We start from the raw sequence: 20,225 nt of genomic DNA on the forward strand, positions 1-20,225 counted from the left end.
CGCTAGAGCATGTCAAAGTCAAAGTCAAGTTTCCGTCCCGTTTGTTCTGTTGTTCCCGCCTGTTAATTTGTTCGTCGGAGATAATCACAGTAGAGGTCCTCTGCGTATTCCGGTAAAAAGTGTGTGTGCACGAATTCCAAGGTAGGCTGCCACCACCGACCTTGGAGAATATGTTCTGGATCAAAGCGAATGTGCAAGAAGTAAACTGAGTCAGTCTCGCGTAAGTTGTGTAAGCATGTACACGAATGCAAGGTAAGCCCGTATTTGCCACCCCATCGTGAGGGGGCAGGAAGCCTGATCATAGATATACGCCGGTGAAGCCGGCGAAGCCGAAAGAAAGAAAAAGCGTAAGCGCGCCGGCAATAAAAAAGAACAACAGCATCGCTAATTTGACAGACGTGATTCATCAATGTAATTGCTTAGCCGTCAGATGTATCCAACCGAGGTGAAGTGAATGGTTTGGTAAGTTGGTTAGTTGGTAAGTTGAGTAAAGCTGTCTATGTATATATGGGCTAATCATTCTGGCTTATCCGGGCCAAGCAGTCGTGGGGTCGTTAAAAAAGGCACTGTCACTGTGCTGGAGAGAAAGTTGGTCTTCCCAGAAGACTCAAGGTTGCAGAAGGCGAAAGGATGAAGGCAACAGAACTCAATCAGGCCGCTTAAAATGTCTGTGGTGGACGCAGAGAAAAAACGCAGGCAAATGGAGGAGAGGCGGAGGTGGGTGGGGTGGGTTCGATGGCGAGCCACCAACCCAGGATCAAAAATTCTACTAGTGACCAAAATTGGCGTCCTCTTCCTTGACCGGAGAGACACCACAGTCTTGGACCATGCGGCGGAAGTCGCGGATCACCTTTTCAGGGACCCGGTCCCACATTAGAGATCGTGAGTAGACGTCGGAGGTGACCTTCGTCGACATCTTGCTCTGGACACTGCCTCTCATGGCAGCCAGAGCTTGTTGAAGGTTCGATGGCTGCTGTTGCTTGTACTCAACACCAGCATCGTCGTAAGTAGTCAAAGAGTTGTACTGGTCCGCATTGAGAGCAAAGACCTGCTCGTGCTCCTGCTGCTTGGAGGGCATGACCAGGGTGCTGTGGAGCTCATCAAGGTTGGACGGCGCCGCAGTGCCAGTCATCTGGGCCATCTGGGCGCCAGTGATGGTGCTAGGCATAACGCCAGCAGCCGAGGGAGCGACAGCGGCCTGACCCATCGGCTGGGCGAGCTCGGGAGGAGACGACGACAATACGGCCTTCAGCACGTTGGCTGATTCCGCGCGGTACTCCTCCGAGAGCTGCGGCATGGAGCGAGCAGAAAGCGAGGAGCCGTTTGATGCCACGAACGCGCCGAACAGCAGGCACATGTAGAACGCATTCCAGCTGAATGGGTAGTCGCTGTTCGCCTTGTCCTTCTCGTTCGATGCGACAACCATCGAAGTCGATTGGGCAGACGGGGCGGCAACTGCCTCGGCATCCAGAGAGAGACTGTTGACCATCGTGAAGTCCTCCCAGGGGCTGCTATCCATCGTCAAGTTCTCAAAGTCAGAGAACTCCGAGGGCAGATTCGAGGGGGCGGATGGTCTGGCGTGACGCTCGAGTTTCTCCACGGTCTCCTTGAGAATGTTGTTCTTCTTACGAAGCTCAGCGGTCTCGAGGGTGTGCACGCGGATCAGCTCGTCCTTCTCCATGTGCATCGTATTGATGTACTGGGTGATCTCCTGCTGGGCGGCCATCCATTCGCTCTTCTCACGAAGGAGCTCCGCCTCTCGGAGGCGCATGTTCTGCAGCTCCTCTTCGAGATCGCTGATGATCTGCGTGAACTGCTTCTTCTCCTCTTCCAGCTTTTCCGTGTGCAGCTTCTTGCGCTGACGGGAGTCCAGTCTAATGTGTGGTTAATGATGTCATTGCGCGTGGGAGGAGGGGGCACTTACGCTGCCTGGCGGTTTCGCAGCAGCCGCTTCTGCTGCTTCAATTCCTTGATCTCCTCCTCATTGGTCGATTGACTGATGAGCTGGTCAATGTTGCTCAGCGTCCGCTCTGCAGGGATCTCGAAGCGGGCATTCTTCTTGCGGATGCCGTCCCGGCGCATGCTCAACGGGGAGCTGTTGCGGTAGGTGGGACTCTTGGTTGGACGGGCCACGGCATCGGCCATGTCGGTGGCGGCAGGCATCCAACCCTGACTCGATTGCGGCGACATAGCCACGGCGGCCGGGTGGGCGAAGGCCATGCCGGGCCGGTAAGACATGGAGGGGATGTTGATGGTGCTGACGGGACCGACGGCGCCGCCTGCGAACGGAGCGGAGGCGCTGTGGTCGAGCTCAGAAGGGAAGTGCTCGTACATGGCGGTGGGAGTGCATGCGCCCGAGTCCTTGGACAGGGCCCACGAGGCCTGCTGAGCGTATGCTGCGGACGGGTGAGCGCCGTCGACGCGCATGAAAGGATTGGGGGCGGATTCAAAGAACGGGTGGCCGACTTGGGAGTTGTGGCGGGACTGATTGCTAGAGACAGAATGAGAGAAGTCGGACCAGACGGAATCTCGATGCGTGTATGCGTCGGGTGCATGATCATATGAGGGTCTGCGGTGGTCGGCAGCTGAGGAAGCCATATCGGGGGAAGTAGAGTCCAGGATCTTGTCGTCTAATACACTCATCTCATCCTCTTCGGGAAATGCAGGTTTGGCATCCAAAGTAGTAGGGGATTGTTGATAGAAGTCAAATGATGACGGTTGGGAATATCTGGCCATGATGGTAGATAATGTGAGTTGTGATGGAGGGAGAAGAAATGGGGGAAGAAGAGGAAGAAGAAGGCGTTGGTCGTGGCCCAAAGAGAAGCAGTCGTGGTAATAGAACCGACTGGGCAAGAGGCGGTGTGTAAAAAATAAACAGGTCGAAAATGAGGTGCGGGGTTGGCGATGGAGGCTGGTGGGCGATCAAAAGGCAACGATGATCGTTCAAGAGAGATAATGAGGATAGAAGTAGGAAGTAAGACAAGAGCGAGACGATGAGAAGAAAAGATGTCTCAAATGGTCTCGACGAGGGGAGGAGGAAGGGGGAGGGAGTATTTAGAATGCGCGAGTAACGGAGGAAGAGGATTGGTGGTTGCAGGCGCGAAGGAGGCAAAAGTGGAGGCAGGGAAGAGGGCGAAGAAGAAGGAAGTATATCAATTTCTGTTGGAATCGTGAAGTGGTTGTTATGGGTGGGTGTTGATAGTAATGATGATGTTGATGAAAGGGGAAGAGAGCAAGTGACAAGCGGGAGGGGAACGAGTCCATACATATACTTAACTTGCAAGTATCGATTCGATCTTGTAGTCAGTCAGGATCTCTTTGATAGATAGGAACCTGAAGTTGGTCCCTGAACAATGTCTGTCTGTCTGTCTACCAAGAGAATGGGAAAGCATCCAAATCGTACTAAATTAGAATTAGACTCCCAAATCCAAAACAAAGGCGATTAAATTCCAAAAAACATAATTCTGGTTAATTGCGAGATTTTTTTTTTAATTTCCAGGAGAATCGATGCTGACCCAAATCCCCCACAGGATGCCTGCTGAACCTACTGTGAGATCGAGTAGAATCTACATAGTAAAAGAAAAAGAATAAAAATAAAAGATCGAGATAGAGAGAGAAATAATCCAACCAACCAACAACAGGAAGAATCAAATAATGACACTTCCCAAACAGGAAGCCCATTATAGTACTGCTACAGTCTCTAGTAGTACCTAATAGTATACTACCAAGTTGTACCAACAATCCTATGGAATATGGATCTCAAACCAAACCCACAGCTTCCACTCTTCTTCTAAGGGGACTCCATCAATCCCACCTTTAGCTTCAATGGACTTAGCCAGACCCATCGGCACGCCAAACCATGAACTCCTTAGTTAGTTCCTACTCCATTCTTCTCCCTCAAGCCCAAGCCAAAACGAAGAAGCCCATCCGGCGGTCAGCGGAAAAGTCAAAAGACGAGGCGAGGATTTCTGACTGTTCCCGAGATTAACGAGCCGCCATCATTGGATGCTTCGTTGGGCAGACGTGCAGCGGAACTGGCAGGGGAAAAAAATAAAATAAAAAGAACGACTCAAGACAAGAGAGAGAGAGAGGAAAATGTTAGAACATGAATAATCAGTGTCCCTCTTTACGAACGAATAACGATCATGACGCTTCTCGTGCTCCATGACTATCTATCTATCTATCTCATGGGCGCGGCGCTTGCTTGCCTGCGAAAAAAAAAAACTTTACTGACATACCACATACATACATGTAGACATAAAAACCTATGTACATACGCTAGTATATACTCTAGTTAGTATCTAATTTAACTTGTTCATCAGTGCCGCTGCTGCTACTGCTTCCCTCTGATCAACCGACGGAAAGGAACAAGAAGTTGGCCCGTGATCTTCCTCACAGGCCCTCCCCTCGCTCACACGGTCCTTTCGTTCGTTTCGGCCCCGATCGCCCTCTAGCCTTTCTGGCTGGGATTCGTACTTTTGGTTTCTTCTTGGTCCATGCGGACGGAGTAGACTACTTACTCGGTCGGTCGACTCCGGGTGCACAGTGCACACAGGGCATACACTAGATCTACTATGGCTTCGCTTGGGTAGGGACTGCACATACTCCAGCACGGTACAATACACAACAATAGGAGAGAGCGCAATAAGCTCCTCAAATGCGATGCACATCACATCAGTATCGTGCAGGACTGGCTTTTCGCAGGCAGAACGAGCGAAGCTAGAGAGGTCAGATTACCTGGATCTCAAAAGGAAGGTCAACCCTAAGCCGCAAAGCTAACCTAATCCAAGGTTGGTTGAGAGTGGAAGGGCGGTAGGACTGACTGCCGTCGGTGTCGGTCATTCCACCCCTCCCTCCGTAGTAGCCCTCGCTGCCTTTTTCGTAGGTCACCAGTCAGTCAGTCCATCACATAAATTGTAAGCAAGATACACCATCCTTCGCTGAAGCCCGGAGTATCACGTTGCCGTTGCCGAACGGGAGAAAAATAAAAAGCAGTGGTGGTCGGTATCTGGAGGCAAGAAGCGATAGGATTTCTGATGGATGATAGCGATAGATCCCATGGATGGAGGAGGGAAAGGTGGGGCTGCCAGTTCCCATCGGTTATCGATAGCCTATCGATTAACGGCTCAAACTGACCCCTCTAACTTACCTAGGTAGTACCCTACTAAGTACTGTACCTACCTACACTATACAGTAAACGTCGCAGCCCGACAAAACCCGCGCGGCAGGGCTAAACTTCTGGGTGTTCGTGATGTTTGTCTTCAAACGGTTTCTCATCACATCTGCGGCCGAACGATTGGTACCTGGGTGAGCAAATGACTCGGGAGGCGACTGTATCACTGGTCCCAGTTTCCCAGTAGGCACTGTACCTGAACCGAGGGATGGGAGGGGGGGAGGGGGGAGGGGGGGATGGTGGGTTACGTTAGCAGAGCAACGGTGCGCATTGTGGACTGTGGACTGTGGACTGTGGATAGAGGGGCCGTGGCCCGTGGCCCGTGGGTTGGTCGTAGCCCACCGGTCGTTACTCGGTACTGGTAGCCTCGATGCTGCCCGAACGAGTGATCGTCTGTGCGCGTTCCTCAGTCAAGGTGCATCCCATTTCCTCACCCCCTCCTAATCGTCCCATGATCGTTTTCTGGGGAGGGACATGGTGAGTTCTGCTTTATTTTCCGGGAACAGGCATCGTACTTAATCAGACAGTGCGAAGGGATACCCACTCAAGTCTGGTGCGAGGAGCAGCAGAGAGAGGGGGAGGGGGAGAGGATCAGATGGACAGAGGGACGGACGGGACGGGGTGTTGTCATACAATACGGGTAAATCAGGACGAGTTGAGTCCGTTGCTCGGTTGAGTCGAAGCCAATGGATTCGGGGCCGGTGTGACATTGAGAAATGAGAAACGGCCTAGTTGTAGGCTAGATTTCCCGATGACGATATTCTTCCTGTGGTTTTGTAGTTAGCCGTTCTTCTCAGTATGTACATAGTGGTTTGTTGTTTTTACTGTGGACTAAAGTAGAGTATTCCGTATGTAAACAATGATCCATCTCTGGTACCGTTAGGGCCGGCCCGTTCATTGAGATCCAGTGATCCAGCCCAGACCATCCATATTGGTCTCGGTACGGTTTAGCGTGGGTTATTGCAACTGCCCGCTCCGGTTACTGACACGCCCGGTGCATCACACCAGAATGCAACTGCAAAATGCAGATCTGATGCAGAGTCAGGTCTACAGTACAGTATACATCTCAGAGGAAGAATGACGCCGAGTCAGGATCGAGGATACGAAATCCGGGTCAACCGCAGCGAGCGATAACCGAGCTGAGCGGTGGAAGGTACTGAGTATGCTTGGGGTATCCTCTTTAGGTATACGCACAAGGGGGGGAAATAGTATACCACGAGACGATGGGGGTTGAGTGAGCTTAATCGCACTCGTCATCTGCATCGTCTATCGCGAGGTTTTCGTACTAGGTAATCGGGAGTTACCTCATCTACCCATTAAGTTAGTAGAGAGTGATTATGTCATTAAGATTCGTTCCTTGGAACCGTACCTTCCAGTGCATCAAGTCTCCTAACGTACGAGGAACTCCAGAAGCATCACTCTCTACCCAAGCCCCAGAACCCCAACAACCTCCACCCCAAGCTGTCGACACTATGTCTAACAGCTCCGTAACTGCTAAGAATAAACCAAACCACCCAAACCACCCAAGACTTCAACCCCTCAGCCCCAAGCCCCAAACCACCGACCCAAACCTACGGTGTCGGACCGTGACCCTGCGCCCCAAACCCAGCAAATTAACCTCGCTACCTAGTGTTGTATGTACCTCACCATCTACCACCATTAACCACACTGCAGTCCTTGTACATACCGAAAAAAAAGCACAAGTAAGGCATCAGTGCTTTCCTCCAACCCCATCCCATGCGGGGAACACCACTCACCTCATCACATCACTTACCTAGTACCCTTCCCCCTTCCATATTATTCTTATTCTTATTATTATTATTGTTCTTATACTTAATGTTCTCATTGTTTCCATTGTTCTTATTGTTTCTGTTATTTCTTTGTTTCGATTTTTGTTGTTATTACATTCGGTGTCTTGTCTGATTCTCTTCTACTAGTAAGTACTCAGGCGATTATACTGAACGGACTATCTTCGATCCGTAATTTGTGATGATCGATAGCTACCACGGTCGACATATTTCCTACACAGGTATGGGGGTGCTACCAGACCACGCCGGAACAGATAGGGGTGTAGTGGGGTAGGGGCGGGAGCGGGAGAGTGTCAGCGACTCCGCGGGCAAAGGGTTGAGCTGCTGTTAGGGTAGGGCTGGCGACGGGGCCGCTGCGTAGTCCGCAGGCGGGTGTGTTTGTCTCTGCAGCCTCGGACGGGCTGATCTACTTACTCCCTTGCGGTAAGAGCAAAACGGTTTTGTTACCCGTGAGAGGTAGGGTTAAGAAGGAGTTGGTTATAAGAATACGTAGGTGGTGGGTTTACTCCGAATCAAACTCTCTGATTTGAAGAGGAGGGCGTAATTTTGCCTCGCTCGGCTCTATGAGATTCTTTGATTCAAGGGAAACGGAGGCAAGGTCATCGCATGAGAACATAGGCCGTGCGAATGAAAGAGTGAAGCACGGTGCAGTGAGATTCAAGTGGTTAGAGTGATGAAAGCATACTGATGAAAAATTCTTGAAATTAAGTCTAAGCGGAAGGAAACCAGGTGAACGATATGCGGATGCGACCCAGGAAGTATACCGAACCGGAGCAACAGCACGCCCTTTAATACTCGGTACAAGGAGGTCCCACGATCGCAGCGGAATGACATCCGTGATTTCGTCCTGCCACTCGGGCGAGCCATCCACGCGGACCCATTCGAGCCAGCCATCGTCGCTCCGCGGCCGCTCCTCATACAGCTCCGCGGGGCCAGACAGTGCGCTCCACACCTCTTCGCCCCCGACAACACACACCAGCAGCTGCGTCAGGACAGGACAGGCGGCCTTGAGCTGATCGAGGATGCAGTTGGGCCGAGGGATGTTCTGCGCCGGGTTCATGACGGTGACCGTCTCCAGCGTGCGCCCGTAGGCCTTCAGCACGTCCATGACGTGGTGGTCGTGATACCCGAAGAAGCGAAAATTGATCTCCAGCCGCTTCAGCCGTGGCCGGGGGTTCAACGCCGCCAGTTTGCCGACCATGCACCCGTGCGGTGTGCGGTCGCGGTGGCGGGGCGCGCAGAAGAACCGGAAGTCCTCGAGCCGCGGCGCATGCGGCAGGATGCACCACCCCACCAGGGCATTCAGCGTCCCCTCGGCGGCCGACGAGCCGGGCATGTGGACGATCAGCTGCGTGAGCTGGCTCCAGTGGGTGGAGAACTTGGCGCGGAGCCCCGCGGTGTAGAAGGGATTGGTACGAACGGTCCGGTGACAGTCAAGGTAGCCGAGCCACTGCTCGCGGGGATCCCGGGCGCAGAGTGTCAAAGCCTGAAGCGTGAGCGGTTGCAGGGCCGAAGTGTCACTCAGGAGCCGGCACAGCGTGACCATACTGGCCTCGGAGGCACTTTGGATCTGCCGGCTGCGCTCGTAGGTTTCGAGGATCAGCTGCCGCGCGCATTGCAGTGCCCAGTACTGCTTGGGCAGGGCGCGAGGCGCGGCGTATGGTTTCTCGGGCCGGATGCGCACGCGTCCTGGATCTTCCGGGTCGATATGGATGGAGAGCGGGTGCACGCGGCTGCATAGCCAGAATGTCTGGGTTTTGGCTTTGAGTGCCTCGGACACGCACCGTAAAGCACCAAGAGATTCGTCGTCCAGAAACTCGGTGATAAGCCAGAAGAGTTCGAGTGGGAGATTGTCCAGAGTATGGGGAGCCTGAACGTGTGTGATCCGACTGTCGAGAGTACGAGGAGCCATAATATGTGTGATCCGACTGTAGGTGGTCGACCCTAGGGCTATTTATATACACGCGGACGTCCTCAACTCGTGAATTCAGCAGAAGATCTCCATCTATTACGACATTTAGCTGAGAACTCTCGCTGGATAGATGGTGATTGCCGAGAATGATTACTGTTTGATGGGATTGTCCTGTTCAGTGTGAGTAGAGGGCTGTAAAGAGGAGGCTTTCAACAGCGGGAGCATAGTCGTGAGATGAAACTGGCGTGTATAGCTAGACTCGTGGAGCACAGCTGAAATCTGTGTATTGTTTGTACCGCGAGTGCAGAGTCGGCTGCACACCTTTGTGGCGCGTAAGTAATCAGGTACCAGAGCACAACCCACGAAAAGAAGTATTCATATGCTAATTCGGGCACAATCCGTGTGCCGGAGAGCGTCAGTTGCTACCTTCCGCCCCTGGGAAGCGCAAATATTTCTCTCCACGGCGGGCTCTCCACATATTGGTCGAACGGAGAAGGTCATGGCAATCACGAACCGTCCAACCCCATATCGACAGAAAGGCCTCGGTGACCTCCCAACCCCTGGGATCCCACGGATCCGTCCACACCAGAATTCCCGTCGCCTCCAGACCACGACCACACATATCGTGGCACAGCTGGTCCTCATCGATGCAGTCCTGCGCAAGAATTAGGGTCTCGCGCAGATGTGGGAAAGGAAACAGGTCCAGCCATGGATGATGCGGCACGCGGCGCTGAATGGCCGTTGGCTCTAATGCTGGTGGGAGCTGCCTCTGTGGGTAGGCTTGACTCAACGGAAAGGCAGGCCCTTGTAGTGTGAATACCGATTGAGCATCGTCATCCGTGTCTTGCTCGCCATAGCCTAGAACCGTGAGGTTGGTATGCATGGCTCGCAGCGTATTAAGCCGCGTGACTCCAAGGCGCAGGCTTTCAACCGGAGAGCCACAGGCAGCAGACGCCAGAGCCATGGCTGCCGTCTCCAGTTGGTGCAGCTTCTGCGCAGTGTTTCGGGAGTCTGGACCTAGAATGTGCAAGTCCTGTGTTATGCCCAGGAGTAACTGCACGAGATCGGCCGGTCGAAGGGCAAGCGTTGGCGGTTGTTCATCAGCGCGACTCCCTGACTGAGACTCTCGAATACGACGCCCTGCGTGCTTTGTAAGACTGGATCATCTCAACGGGACTCATGCTTATGAGACTCGTGTCTACGGATCAGCGAGTACTTACGTCTTGCACGTTGGTTGAGTCGATTTTGTAATCTGCGTCTTAGCGATGGCTCCAGTATGCCAAGCCAGCTATCCGGAGGCATGGTGGCGGCGGTCAAAGCTTTACTTTCCGGTTCGTTGGACATTATTCTTCGATCCTGGCCAAATCAAAAGGCAAGGACCATGAGTCAGAAAGAATTCCCTTGTTCGGGTTTGGTGGTTGTTCGGTGGGAAGATCCGAGCCCGGGATTTGGCGTCCGAAGTTGTGAAGGGTAAGATTGGTGCCTGAGGCAGGTCGGCGATATCGGTGATACGCCCCTTATTACCGAAACATAATCAATCCTTCAATTTCAGGACCCATCATGAGAATGTTGCCTAATCAAACTCATCATCGGTCTTCAAAACAGAGTCCCCAGGGCACAAAGCTCGCTAGCGAGGGATCCAAGGATCCACGGATATCCCGGGCCACCTTCTCCGCCCAGTTATCCATCCACCACTGCCCGCGCAGGCGGTGCATTAACGTACAGAAAATGGCCAGAATTACCATCGCAAACGGCTCCCTCTCGCCCAGAAGATCCAAGAACTCCGATGAAAGGCCAAAGATCCACCAGAAGAGCGCTGTGATGATCCCATCCTTACTCTCGCTTGGGGTACTTTCAAATGCCACCCGGAGTTGGCGGATGACTGGCCCATACACTTCGCTGGGATGATGCGAACTATCCTCCCCCAAGCGGCCATTCAGCAAGGCAAGTTCTCGGAGGGCCACGTCCAGGAACGCTGGCAACGTGGACGTCCGAGTATGGGCGCTCGATTGCCCGACTGGGGCGGCCGTGGCGAGGATCGCTAGGTCGCTTGCTTGCACCCATTCGGAGACTGCGACTAAGATCTTCAGCGAGGCACGGCTCATATGGAAGATCTGGAGTAATTCGTCGTACGGGGTCGAGGGCTGCCCTTCCCCTCCGCCGCTGTTACCACTGAGTAGAGGCAGCGCAAAGGTGAAGATGATGATGATGTTGGAGAGGGCGTAGGCTGCGCTGGCGTTGGCCTCGCTAAGAGCCTCGATGCTGCGGACGCCGGAGATGGATTTGTGGTGATGCCACTGCGCGATGTCGAGGTAGTCCTTGCGCCGGGGATGGGTGTGGAGGAATGCCAGGTGCAGTGCGGAGAGGGCGAGGATGCCGTGCATCAGCGCGGGATCGTGGACCGCCCTTCGGGGGATGACAGATTTCCAGATCCATTCCACGGCGTGGTTTCGAGAAAGGGTCGCATACGTGTGCGTGCACCATTGCACCATTAGTTCTAGATCCTGGGGGTTGAGGGAGGGCTCAGCCTCGCAGGGGAGTGGTGGTTGCGTGAGGATCGTAGTGGTCGTCTCCGGTAAGGTAGAGGCTGTGCTCGCTGTTCCGGTTTCGGGAGGGGTGGAGGAAGAGGCTGTCAACACTGCTCGATAACTACAGGGTAGACGTTTGGTTTTGCATCGCAAGCAGATTGGTTGGTGCTCATCGCACTAATCGGTGAGTGGGATGTTAGCTCTGTAGACGTCGAAGACTTCGAATTGTCGGTTGTTGTGGTGACTATCGTACTGTAGCTTACCTTCACTCGTCGCTGCTTGCATTGCAGACAGCCATGCCGGGATTTACTATGGGCACGACGCGATGGCATATGGAATGAGCTCAAGTCGGGAGACAGAAGGAAATATCAGGATATAAATGAGATTCAAGCTATGATAGAGGAGAATTTAAAACGGTAGGCAATAAATAGGTTTGCTAGGAGATGGGCCAGTTGCGGGAAATTGGTGTGAGAGATGGAAATGATGGGGTCGGGTTGTCGGGGGTACCGGCTTTATTAAATACTGTCGCAGAAAATGGTCCCACAGCGGTTCCGGTAGTTCCTGCCATGCCCGTAAACCTTCCTGTCAAGCCCTGGTATGTTGTAGCCATCCAAACTCGCATTGAGCAAAAAGAAAGGAACTTGAGTGAGATTTAGAGACGTAGGCCCGTCAGATCGTGACCTGTTCGCCTCGCTTGCTCGATTAGCCGCGATAGTCTAACATGCAGTAAGGGTTTTATCCGACCGTTCATGGATGAGACGCTGGTCTCAAGGTAGCTTCGAGATTGTTGAGTGCCCGCAGTCGTATTGATCGCATATACCCCCGCTGTTCGGCCGATGGTTCATACACCGATTTGCCCTCCTCCTCCGGCGATGAATAAAAGGAGGCGAGACCTGCTCCAAGAGACGTGACGGCTAAACAGCAGACGATCACGATCACGATAATCGCCAGGTTGGTGAGAGCCATTGGGAGGAGTTGACGAAGGGGGCTGGTGCGAGCGGGTTTTATTTTGAGTACTGTACCATGCTACTTGATAGGACTCGACTGGATTTTTATACCTACTTTTGAGATGCATGCTTACGCTAAACCAGTGCTCCACGCCCTGCACTTGAAGTCACTTTTTCTTCATCTCATCTATCAACCTGAGCGTGCTAAAATTGGCTGGTATCAGAAAGATCAGAAACTTGCGTACACTATACCAGATACGGTTGTTTCCTTTCTTCTGGTCGTATTCTCACCGTGGATGACTCCACATGTTTCAGAAAGCAGCTTAAAATCTCCGATCGGCAGTTGATAAACGAGGGCTGGAAACTTTAAACCTCGACTGCCGTACACCTTGCCTAATCGGGTATGGTGTACCTACACCCCGAATCACTTCCATATATAGATCACCTTGTCGAGTCAAGAATTGATACTCCACGTTGAGTTGACACCTCAACGATACTTCATCAACCACTATATAAGCACCATCTCGTTGATCAGAAACTCTCAAAATGCAGTCCTCACAGCCTTGAATTTCATTCTCCCAGATCCCCGTCCATTTTTTCCATAATGTCCGATTCATTTGTTCTGTACCGCTATGACCCGTCCTACGCGGCAGCCGTTATCTTCACCATCGGCTTCCTAGTCACAGGAGTGGGACATATCTGGCAGGCCACTCGGTCGGGGAGTCGCTTCATGACCCCATTCATCATCGGCATTGCCTGTAAGCCTCCTTCCCCTTCCCGCAACACCGGAAAGTCCGATCAAGCCTCGGCCCTAACAACCAGCAGTCGAAACCCTAGGCTACGCTCTCCGCGCCGTCAGCGCCAAGCAGACCCCGAACTGGTCCGTCGCCCCCTACGCAGGCCAAAGCCTCCTTCTCCTCCTGGGACCCTCTCTCCTTGCGGCGTCGGTCTACATGATCCTGGGGCGCATCATCCGCCTGGTCGACGGGGACACCCGCGCGCCCATCCGCCCCACCAAACTCACCCGGATCTTCGTTACCGGCGACGTTCTTTCGTTTCTGTTCCAAAGCGGCGGCGGCGGCATTCTCGCCCAAGCCAAGACCCCCGGCAAGGTCAAGCTGGGCGAGCGGATGATCATCATCGGGCTGTTCGTGCAGATCGTCTTCTTCGGGGTCTTCATGGCGGTGTCCGCCGTCTTTCATCGGAGGATTCGCGAACGCCCGACGGAGAAGTCGATTGGGCTGGCGGTGCCTTGGGAACGACTTTTGATGGTTCTGTATGCGGTCAGTGCACTCATCATGGTCCGGTCGATCTACCGCGTGGCGGAGTATATCCAGGGGAGTCAAGGGAGTTTGCAGGGTCATGAGGTGTTTATTTATGTGTTTGATGCGACGTTGATGTTGTTGGGATGTTTGACGCTGAATGTCTGTCATCCGAGTCAGGTGCTGCGGGAGAAGGGGTTCTATGAAGAGCCCTTGGTGTGAGGGAGCTGAGTGATTCGTCCATACGAAGTGAAATCTGCGACTGTTAGCATTGATTATTAGACGTAACTGTAGTTCTATGCTTTAGACTCAGAACCGAAGAATCATAGACATATTGTCAGCGAGAGCGCCATGTAAATGAACTGAAAAATACGTTCACCCGACGAAGAGTGTAAGGCGGGGAAGCTTTTGACTCCCCCTTACCTTTTCAAATTACAGTCCTCCATCAGGCAGCTAAATTTCTTCAATCACATAATGGTCCTGAAATGTCCGAGTTACGTTAGGGCTGACCCCAAACACAAAGCTAGGCGACTGACCGAGACGAAGATGTAGCCGTTGGTGATCTTGTTAGTTCCCATGGAAAAGACTGCGAATGGATCAAATGCACCCACTGGGCTTTCAAGTTAACAATTCTTGTCGAAAGAGATATTCCTCGATCCTAGCAAAGACACTATGATGGTTTACTTCATGCATTGCATGAGTAAGGGGTCTGCTATTTACTGCTGAGGTATCGGTGATTGTGTCACATCTGGATGCCTGACTAGATGCCAAGCGTGTCCGGTGAGATAAGCACAATCACGTTATTCAACTCATAATCCTTTGAACGACAAGGCGGGGGTGCTAAGTAACGACGGCTAGGGGGTCGCACTCTGCAGTCTCAGCATAAGAAATGAGTCAAATGCAATCGATTGCTAGATGTCAATATGATCACACCCCCGCCCTAGGGCGCGGGGTTGGCTTGTCACATTCGAACAGTGGCAGAGATTAGTAATATGACAACTACCTGACTGTTCGCCGATCATTTGCTCTGAAGAGCTGCTGCACGTAGAATAGAGAGACATACGATTTCTGGCGACGATTGATGGTCAAGGATTGGTACAGCAATTACTAAACCTTTATTTGCCAACCTCTTCGTAGCTTAACTCCCTGCTGAGCACCCTGCGCAGGGCTTGGAGAGGTCCTGATTTTCCCAAGGTAGAATAGTCATCGTATTCACCCATGTCTTCATCACGAGAGCGCCACTTGGCTAACAATCATAGGCTGATGCTGCTTCGGGTTTCGAATCCCGAGAGCTGCTCGGTAGCTTGATCCCTGTCATAGCTCGGTGGGGGGCGTCGAAATTCTCGAAAACTCGAAATTACCTCAGGCAAGAGCGGCTATCTAGGCATGTACTGGGTTAAGACTATGAGCTTCAGCCGCTGTACGCGCTTCAAGTCTGAAGAAGGCTAACTATAAACAGCTTTGCAAATCCCCGTCCCCGTTCTTAGGCACATTTTCCTCCCGCTTTCTCAACATCACCGGGCATTCTTCAACAGCAGACATCCGATGGCCATGATTGATTCCCAAAGCCAACTCAACTCGCCAGTTGAGGCTACACTAAGTAAACAGGCCACTCATCCTGCATTGCGTCGCGTGGAAGAGGTCTCGCAGACCGCATTCCCACACACTCATGAACACATTCACAATTTCCCACAAAATCATGACGCTCGCCACACTGCCGGTAGCCTAACCTCTAGACTCGACGTGGAAGAGGCAGAGCATCGGGTCATGCAGAGTACGCCCCCCGAGGTGTCTAACTTTGCCAACGAAATAGTATTTGTTCTCCTGTGCTCCATGGGCCTTCTACTCTTCGGGGTATTTCTCGGAGACGTTCTCGTGAATCAACTCATCTTTCCCCGCGCCCTGCATGTCACCGAGGGGAGTACACCATGGCTGGTGGGTTCGTTCTTGTTAGCGAATGGAGTGGCTGTGATCATCGCCGGGTCGGTGGCTGACCTCTCGGACCCGAAACCGCCTATGACACTCGCCTTCGGCTGGCTAGTCATCTGGAATCTGGTCTTGGTGTTCAGCATTCGCCCAGGACGCGCGGTCTTGTTCTTCGTGGCGCGGTCCATGCAGGGAGTGGCCGTGGGGGTACTCCAGGCCTCCTCCATGAGCCTCCTGGGCCGGCTGTATGCACCCGGGGTCCGCAAGAACCGGATCTTCTCCCTGATGGCGGCGATGGCTCCCATCGGGTTCTTGATCGGCTGCCTCAAGGGTGGTGCGCTGGCGGCCCATCTGCCCTGGATCTTCGCCGCAAACTCCATCCTCTGTGGCCTATGTGTCCTCGCGTCAATTTGGTGCATTCCTTCATTTGCACCCCAGCATAATAGTACAATCCTCAAGGACTTCGATGCCATGGGGGCCGTCTGCGCCGCGGCAGGCTGCGGACTCGTGATCTTCGGCCTGACGCAAGGCGCGCCCACCGGCTGGCAGCCATATACGTATTCCAGCATCATCGCCGGGATGCTCTGTTTTGGGCTGTTCTACCTGGCCGAGCAGCGGGCCGCACGCCCGTTGATCGACAACCGCCTCTGGACAACTCCCGGGTTCACCTCCTTGGCAATCTCCTACTTCCTAGGCTACGGCGCCTACATCGGCGGCTGGATGTTCTACGCCGTGCGCTTCTTCCTCTCCACCCAGCAGAAAGCCCCCATCACAGTCGCACTATACCTGATCCCCAACCTGGTGTCCGGAGTCGCAGCCACCTGGGTGGTCTCGCGCACGCTGCACGTCGTTCCCGGTCACTGGCTGCTTGCCGTGGGGATGATCGCTTTCACCATGGGCCCGGTCTTCTTCCTACCGCAGACCGCCCACACCACCTACTGGGCGCTGGCTATGCCGGGAATCACCCTCGTCACATTCGGGCCGGACCTGACCTTTGCCGCTGCCTCCATCTTCATCACCTCAAGCGTGCCGAAATCCTTCCAGGGCGCCGCGGGCAGCTTGTTGGTGACCATCCAGAATCTGTCTGCGGCCATTGGGACCGCTCTGGCGGATACCGTTGGGCAGCGCGTGAATCCCGGCGCGGGGTATGATCTGGATTTGGGGGCTTTGCGCGCGATCTGGTGGCTTAGTCTGGGGATGGCTGTCGTGGCTGCACTTATTTGTGCTATCTTTGTGCGTATTCCGAAAGCAGAGGAGAAGGAACATGTTCTCTGAGCCTTTGCGGGAGGAACCGTCGAGTCACCGAGGGCTTTCAACCCTTATTCTGTGTGTCTCGTCCTGAGATGAAGGTTACAGGGATTTCAATCGGCCGCAATGGAAAAGCTAGAAATGAAAGAATATAACGGACGACAGGCAAAGAAATGCGAGAAAAAAGAACGAGGACAATGTAGCAATCAGAAATAGTATTCAATAGGTAGAACTGCAGTTGCTTCTTCTCCAGTTGGTGCTTTGCTTGATCAGCACCCCAGGATACAGCACGAATTGCCCATCTGCAGCTGGAACGGAAGATGGATACGAGGGTAAGCTCGAGCATAAAGTAAAATTTGCAATTTTTGTGCTCATAGCTGCGATAGCTTGCACCATTGAGCCTGCTACAGCCACGCGGCATGTCCGACCCATGCAGGCGTGAGGGTGAATCTCCAGCCCTAACCGGGTTCGGCTTTCTGGGACTAGCGGCCAGATCCTTCAGGGTTTCCCCCTCATCTTATGCATGGTCTCGCCACTGTTGAAAAGTCCCATTGGTGCGCTCGGATAGTCTAGACCTTTTTGATTTGACCGTAGATGCATCTGTATACAGTCTGCGCCAATGAGGCTCACCAGCGGTGTGCATGCCATGCTCAGGGTTGCATATTCTTCAGCCTCCATGATCCTGCCAACGGAGGGGAGGGGAAGTAGGGTGAGCCGACAGGAACCAGCAGCATGCATGCATCTTAATAAAAGCAGGAACAGACCCCTCACCAGCCTACGATCACCTCCCTACCTCAATTCCCTGGCAGGTTGTTCCCTCTTCAACATACAAACTACTTACCCCACCTCTACCCCCAACCAACACCAACACCCAAGACCTACAAATTCTCCACCATGAAACTTCCCCCCACACCCCTCCTCTTCGCCCTAACCACCCTAACCGCAGCGACCCCACTCACCACCAAGACCCTAAATCTCCCCCTCCAACCCCGCGACACCACCCCCTTCACCACAGGCCTAACCACCCTAACCGCCGCGGCCCGCGCCCTGGACGCCCAGATCCAAACCTACCCCGGCGGCGACGACATCTCCAACATCACCGCCGGCGCGGCGACGCTCATCACCGCCCTCCTGGCCGAGACGAAAACCATCCAGCCGGACTTCCTCAACGCCACCGAGGCCCCCGCCCTCCTCCCGCCCCTCGCGACCCTGGCCGCGCAGATCTCCACCGTCGTGGCCGACTACATCGGCATCCACGCCGCGATCGCCGCCACCGCCGCCTCCAGCGACGGCGGCTGGTACATCTACTCCCAGCTGCAGGAGGAGCACACCGCCGCGCTGACGTATACGGGCAGCGTGGTGGCGCGGATCCCGGCGGGCGCGGTCAAGGACGCGGCGGCGGCGTGGGCGGGGAATATTACGGATGCGTTGCTGGACGGGAGGGAGGCGTATAAGGATATTGCGGTGCGGCCGACGGGGTATTGATTGGGTGGTTGGGGGGGTTGTTGGGGGAATGGGAGAGGGGCAGGAACTGTGCTTTGTTTCTGGTTGTGAGGTGAGGGATTGGGGCATGGAAGGGCGAGTTGAGTGGGTTCTATTGCTTTTGCTGATGAGGAATCGGTGTTATGTGATTGTTCCATGGAGGCGGGATAGTATCTGGAAGCCAGAATACAGAATTTCAATGTGATAAAAAGGTTATCTGCCTTGTACAGTACGCTTCCTGGGACCGGATTTGTCTGCTGTGCTGGTGAAGTCATGCACCAGAATCCTCGATACCAATGACAGAGCAAACCCTCATGCGGAATGGTTCGTCTTTATCCACATGTTTACGCTTATTAGAAGTATCTATCAATATCAGATTCATCCAAGGCACGCACCGAGGGTCCTCTGGTGCGGGTACAGCCGCAGAACCAGGCCAGGGGGCCCCGAACTACGTACTGTACTCCGTGTGTTCTGGTTATCCCCGCCCGGGTTCCAGGTTCCCAGTGGCCACAACGGGGCACCAATTGGTTTGCAGGGAGAAGTATCAGCATCATTGCTGGAGCGGTTAATACCTTACTTACTATAGTCCTCGAGATACAACCAAGGAGTCTCCGGCTGCATCGCCAAGGTTGGACCCTGCTTTACTCCGATTGATTTAGTATTTGATATTCCCACTCCCATCCTCATCCCGCCCTCTGTGTTTGCGCCGAGCAGACGTAATCCGTTTTAGGGTTTGGGGAATAGAAGATCAATACAGGTTATATTAGGGTCATTTCATCAAGGTTATACTCGGCTGGGCTTGAGATGCTGACTCCTGCGGCGTGTGCGGGGCTGGGAGGGTTGGGGTCGCTGCGGCGCTGCTGAGACGGGCTAGGGTTTCGATGGGCTGCTCTGCAGAAACGACTGTCGCGAGAACGGTTCCTTCCGTAACTACAGAGGCGGAGCCTTGATGATTGTTCATGTGGCTTTGACATGGTGGCCTTGGTATATCAATGGTGACTTCTCTACGCTCTTCCTTGATGTGCGACTTGGATCTGGAAAGGATTCCCTGAGGGGTTTTATCCGTGCCTCACTCGAACAGCCAAGCTCCTGGCCGCACCGTTGGCTCACTGAAGAAGGAAGGCATTCCCGTCATTGCTGATGAAGCATAGCACATGTCCCTGATCTCCTCTCTACGCCGCAGGTTCCAGATCTTCTCACGCGGCTTCCTCCACCAGCACCCACCGCCACAGCGCATCCTGCCGCAACCGTTGCATCGCCGCCCCCTCCAACACAACCCTCAGCTCATACGGCTGCGCAGCAACGTCCCCACTCAGATCCCTGGCCGGCAGCACCCAGCACACACCTTTCACCTTGGTCTCGGGGATATCATACCGCCGGACGCGGCCGAGCTCCCCGAAATCCAGGTAGACGTCCATCCACCGCAGGCTGGAGACGATGATGCTGGTGCCATACGCCGGGAAGACGGTGGAGCGGTCGGTGGTATCGGCGATGGTCCGGCACAGACCCTTCATGTAGGACTCGGACAGTCGGCCCATCTCCCGCCGCAGCGCGACGGCGATGTGCAGCAGCTGCGTCAGGGCGGCGCGGTCGATGGTTGACGGGAGGTCCAACAGAGCGCTTTGAGCATCCAGGGGTAGTGGCTTTGAGCTATCGCTGGGCTGGTAGGATGTCTCCACCGCGGAGAGGGCGTTGCCCATGTATGTGGCTGGCAGGTGGCAGTGTTTGCGCACGTTGGCGGCGATGATCACCTTTGGGTTCGGGGGGATCGCGTCCGGGACGGTTTCGAGGCGGGCTTTGTTGCCGCAGAGGCCGATGATGGCGGTGATGATGTCGTTGGTGCTGAGGCGGGGGGTGGTGGTGGTGGTGGTGGACGTGAGGGCGTGGTTGCACGCGTCCTTGAGCTGAGTGATGCGCTCGGCGCTCAGGGTGAAGTGTC

At 54.0% G+C, this 20,225-nt stretch overlaps 8 protein-coding genes across 8 annotated transcripts; 3 read left to right on the forward strand and 5 right to left on the reverse strand.

Annotated features, from left to right (window-relative positions):
* Positions 1 to 588: 588 nt before the first annotated feature.
* BO66DRAFT_187249 (putative bZIP transcription factor) lies at positions 589 to 2,895 on the reverse strand. Its single transcript, XM_025642427.1, has 2 exons — positions 1,925 to 2,895; positions 589 to 1,874 (listed from the first exon to the last, which is right to left on the reverse strand). The coding sequence occupies exons 1-2, from the start codon at positions 2,734 to 2,736 to the stop codon at positions 770 to 772; spliced, it is 1,917 nt and encodes a 638-aa protein (XP_025500088.1). The 5' UTR covers positions 2,737 to 2,895; the 3' UTR covers positions 589 to 769.
* Positions 2,896 to 4,092: 1,197 nt separating this feature from the next.
* Positions 4,093 to 5,036, reverse strand: BO66DRAFT_187399 (uncharacterized protein). Its single transcript, XM_025642428.1, has 2 exons — positions 4,781 to 5,036; positions 4,093 to 4,719 (listed from the first exon to the last, which is right to left on the reverse strand). The coding sequence occupies exons 1-2, from the start codon at positions 4,840 to 4,842 to the stop codon at positions 4,302 to 4,304; spliced, it is 480 nt and encodes a 159-aa protein (XP_025500089.1). The 5' UTR covers positions 4,843 to 5,036; the 3' UTR covers positions 4,093 to 4,301.
* A 782-nt stretch (positions 5,037 to 5,818) lies between these two features.
* Positions 5,819 to 8,893, reverse strand: BO66DRAFT_442294 (uncharacterized protein; the record flags this gene model as incomplete). Its single annotated transcript, XM_025651413.1, has 2 exons — positions 5,819 to 5,939; positions 7,746 to 8,893. 2 exons carry the CDS (start codon positions 8,891 to 8,893, stop codon positions 5,819 to 5,821), a joined length of 1,269 nt encoding a protein of 422 aa, XP_025500090.1.
* Positions 8,894 to 9,308: 415 nt separating this feature from the next.
* BO66DRAFT_442295 (DUF3425 domain-containing protein) lies at positions 9,309 to 10,195 on the reverse strand (the record flags this gene model as incomplete). Its single annotated transcript, XM_025651414.1, has 2 exons — positions 9,309 to 10,033; positions 10,114 to 10,195. 2 exons carry the CDS (start codon positions 10,193 to 10,195, stop codon positions 9,309 to 9,311), a joined length of 807 nt encoding a protein of 268 aa, XP_025500091.1.
* Positions 10,196 to 10,479: 284 nt separating this feature from the next.
* BO66DRAFT_332066 (Zn(II)2Cys6 transcription factor domain-containing protein) lies at positions 10,480 to 11,753 on the reverse strand (the record flags this gene model as incomplete). The annotated part of the gene is made up of 2 exons (XM_025644114.1): positions 10,480 to 11,598; positions 11,685 to 11,753. 2 exons carry the CDS (start codon positions 11,751 to 11,753, stop codon positions 10,480 to 10,482), a joined length of 1,188 nt encoding a protein of 395 aa, XP_025500092.1.
* A 1,063-nt stretch (positions 11,754 to 12,816) lies between these two features.
* BO66DRAFT_460379 (RTA1 domain-containing protein) lies at positions 12,817 to 13,852 on the forward strand (the record flags this gene model as incomplete). The annotated part of the gene is made up of 2 exons (XM_025652295.1): positions 12,817 to 13,126; positions 13,194 to 13,852. Exons 1-2 carry the CDS (start codon positions 12,973 to 12,975, stop codon positions 13,850 to 13,852), a joined length of 813 nt encoding a protein of 270 aa, XP_025500093.1. The 5' UTR covers positions 12,817 to 12,972.
* Positions 13,853 to 15,397: 1,545 nt separating this feature from the next.
* On the forward strand, positions 15,398 to 16,831 carry BO66DRAFT_414517 (MFS general substrate transporter; the record flags this gene model as incomplete). Its single annotated transcript, XM_025649472.1, has 1 exon — positions 15,398 to 16,831. The coding sequence occupies one exon, from the start codon at positions 15,398 to 15,400 to the stop codon at positions 16,829 to 16,831; it is 1,434 nt and encodes a 477-aa protein (XP_025500094.1).
* A 753-nt stretch (positions 16,832 to 17,584) lies between these two features.
* BO66DRAFT_187443 (uncharacterized protein) lies at positions 17,585 to 18,289 on the forward strand (the record flags this gene model as incomplete). Its single annotated transcript, XM_025642429.1, has 1 exon — positions 17,585 to 18,289. A coding segment is annotated over one exon (705 nt), but the record flags the coding sequence as incomplete, so codon positions are not given.
* Between the last annotated feature and the right edge of the window lie 1,936 nt (positions 18,290 to 20,225).

Source organism: Aspergillus aculeatinus (genome assembly GCF_003184765.1).
Source record: "Aspergillus aculeatinus CBS 121060 unplaced genomic scaffold BO66scaffold_52, whole genome shotgun sequence".
Taxonomy (NCBI): Eukaryota; Fungi; Ascomycota; class Eurotiomycetes; order Eurotiales; family Aspergillaceae; genus Aspergillus; species Aspergillus aculeatinus.

Coding starts and splice junctions, on each gene's coding strand:
- BO66DRAFT_187249 (XM_025642427.1), bottom strand. CDS start 2,736: ATGGCCAGATATTCCCAACCGTCATCATTTGACTTCTATCAACAATCC. Junction 1,875..1,924: donor CTGCGAAACCGCCAGGCAGC/GTAAGTGCCCCC, acceptor ACCACACATTAG/ACTGGACTCCCGTCAGCGCA.
- BO66DRAFT_187399 (XM_025642428.1), bottom strand. CDS start 4,842: ATGACCGACACCGACGGCAGTCAGTCCTACCGCCCTTCCACTCTCAAC. Junction 4,720..4,780: donor CTCAACCAACCTTGGATTAG/GTTAGCTTTGCG, acceptor TGACCTCTCTAG/CTTCGCTCGTTCTGCCTGCG.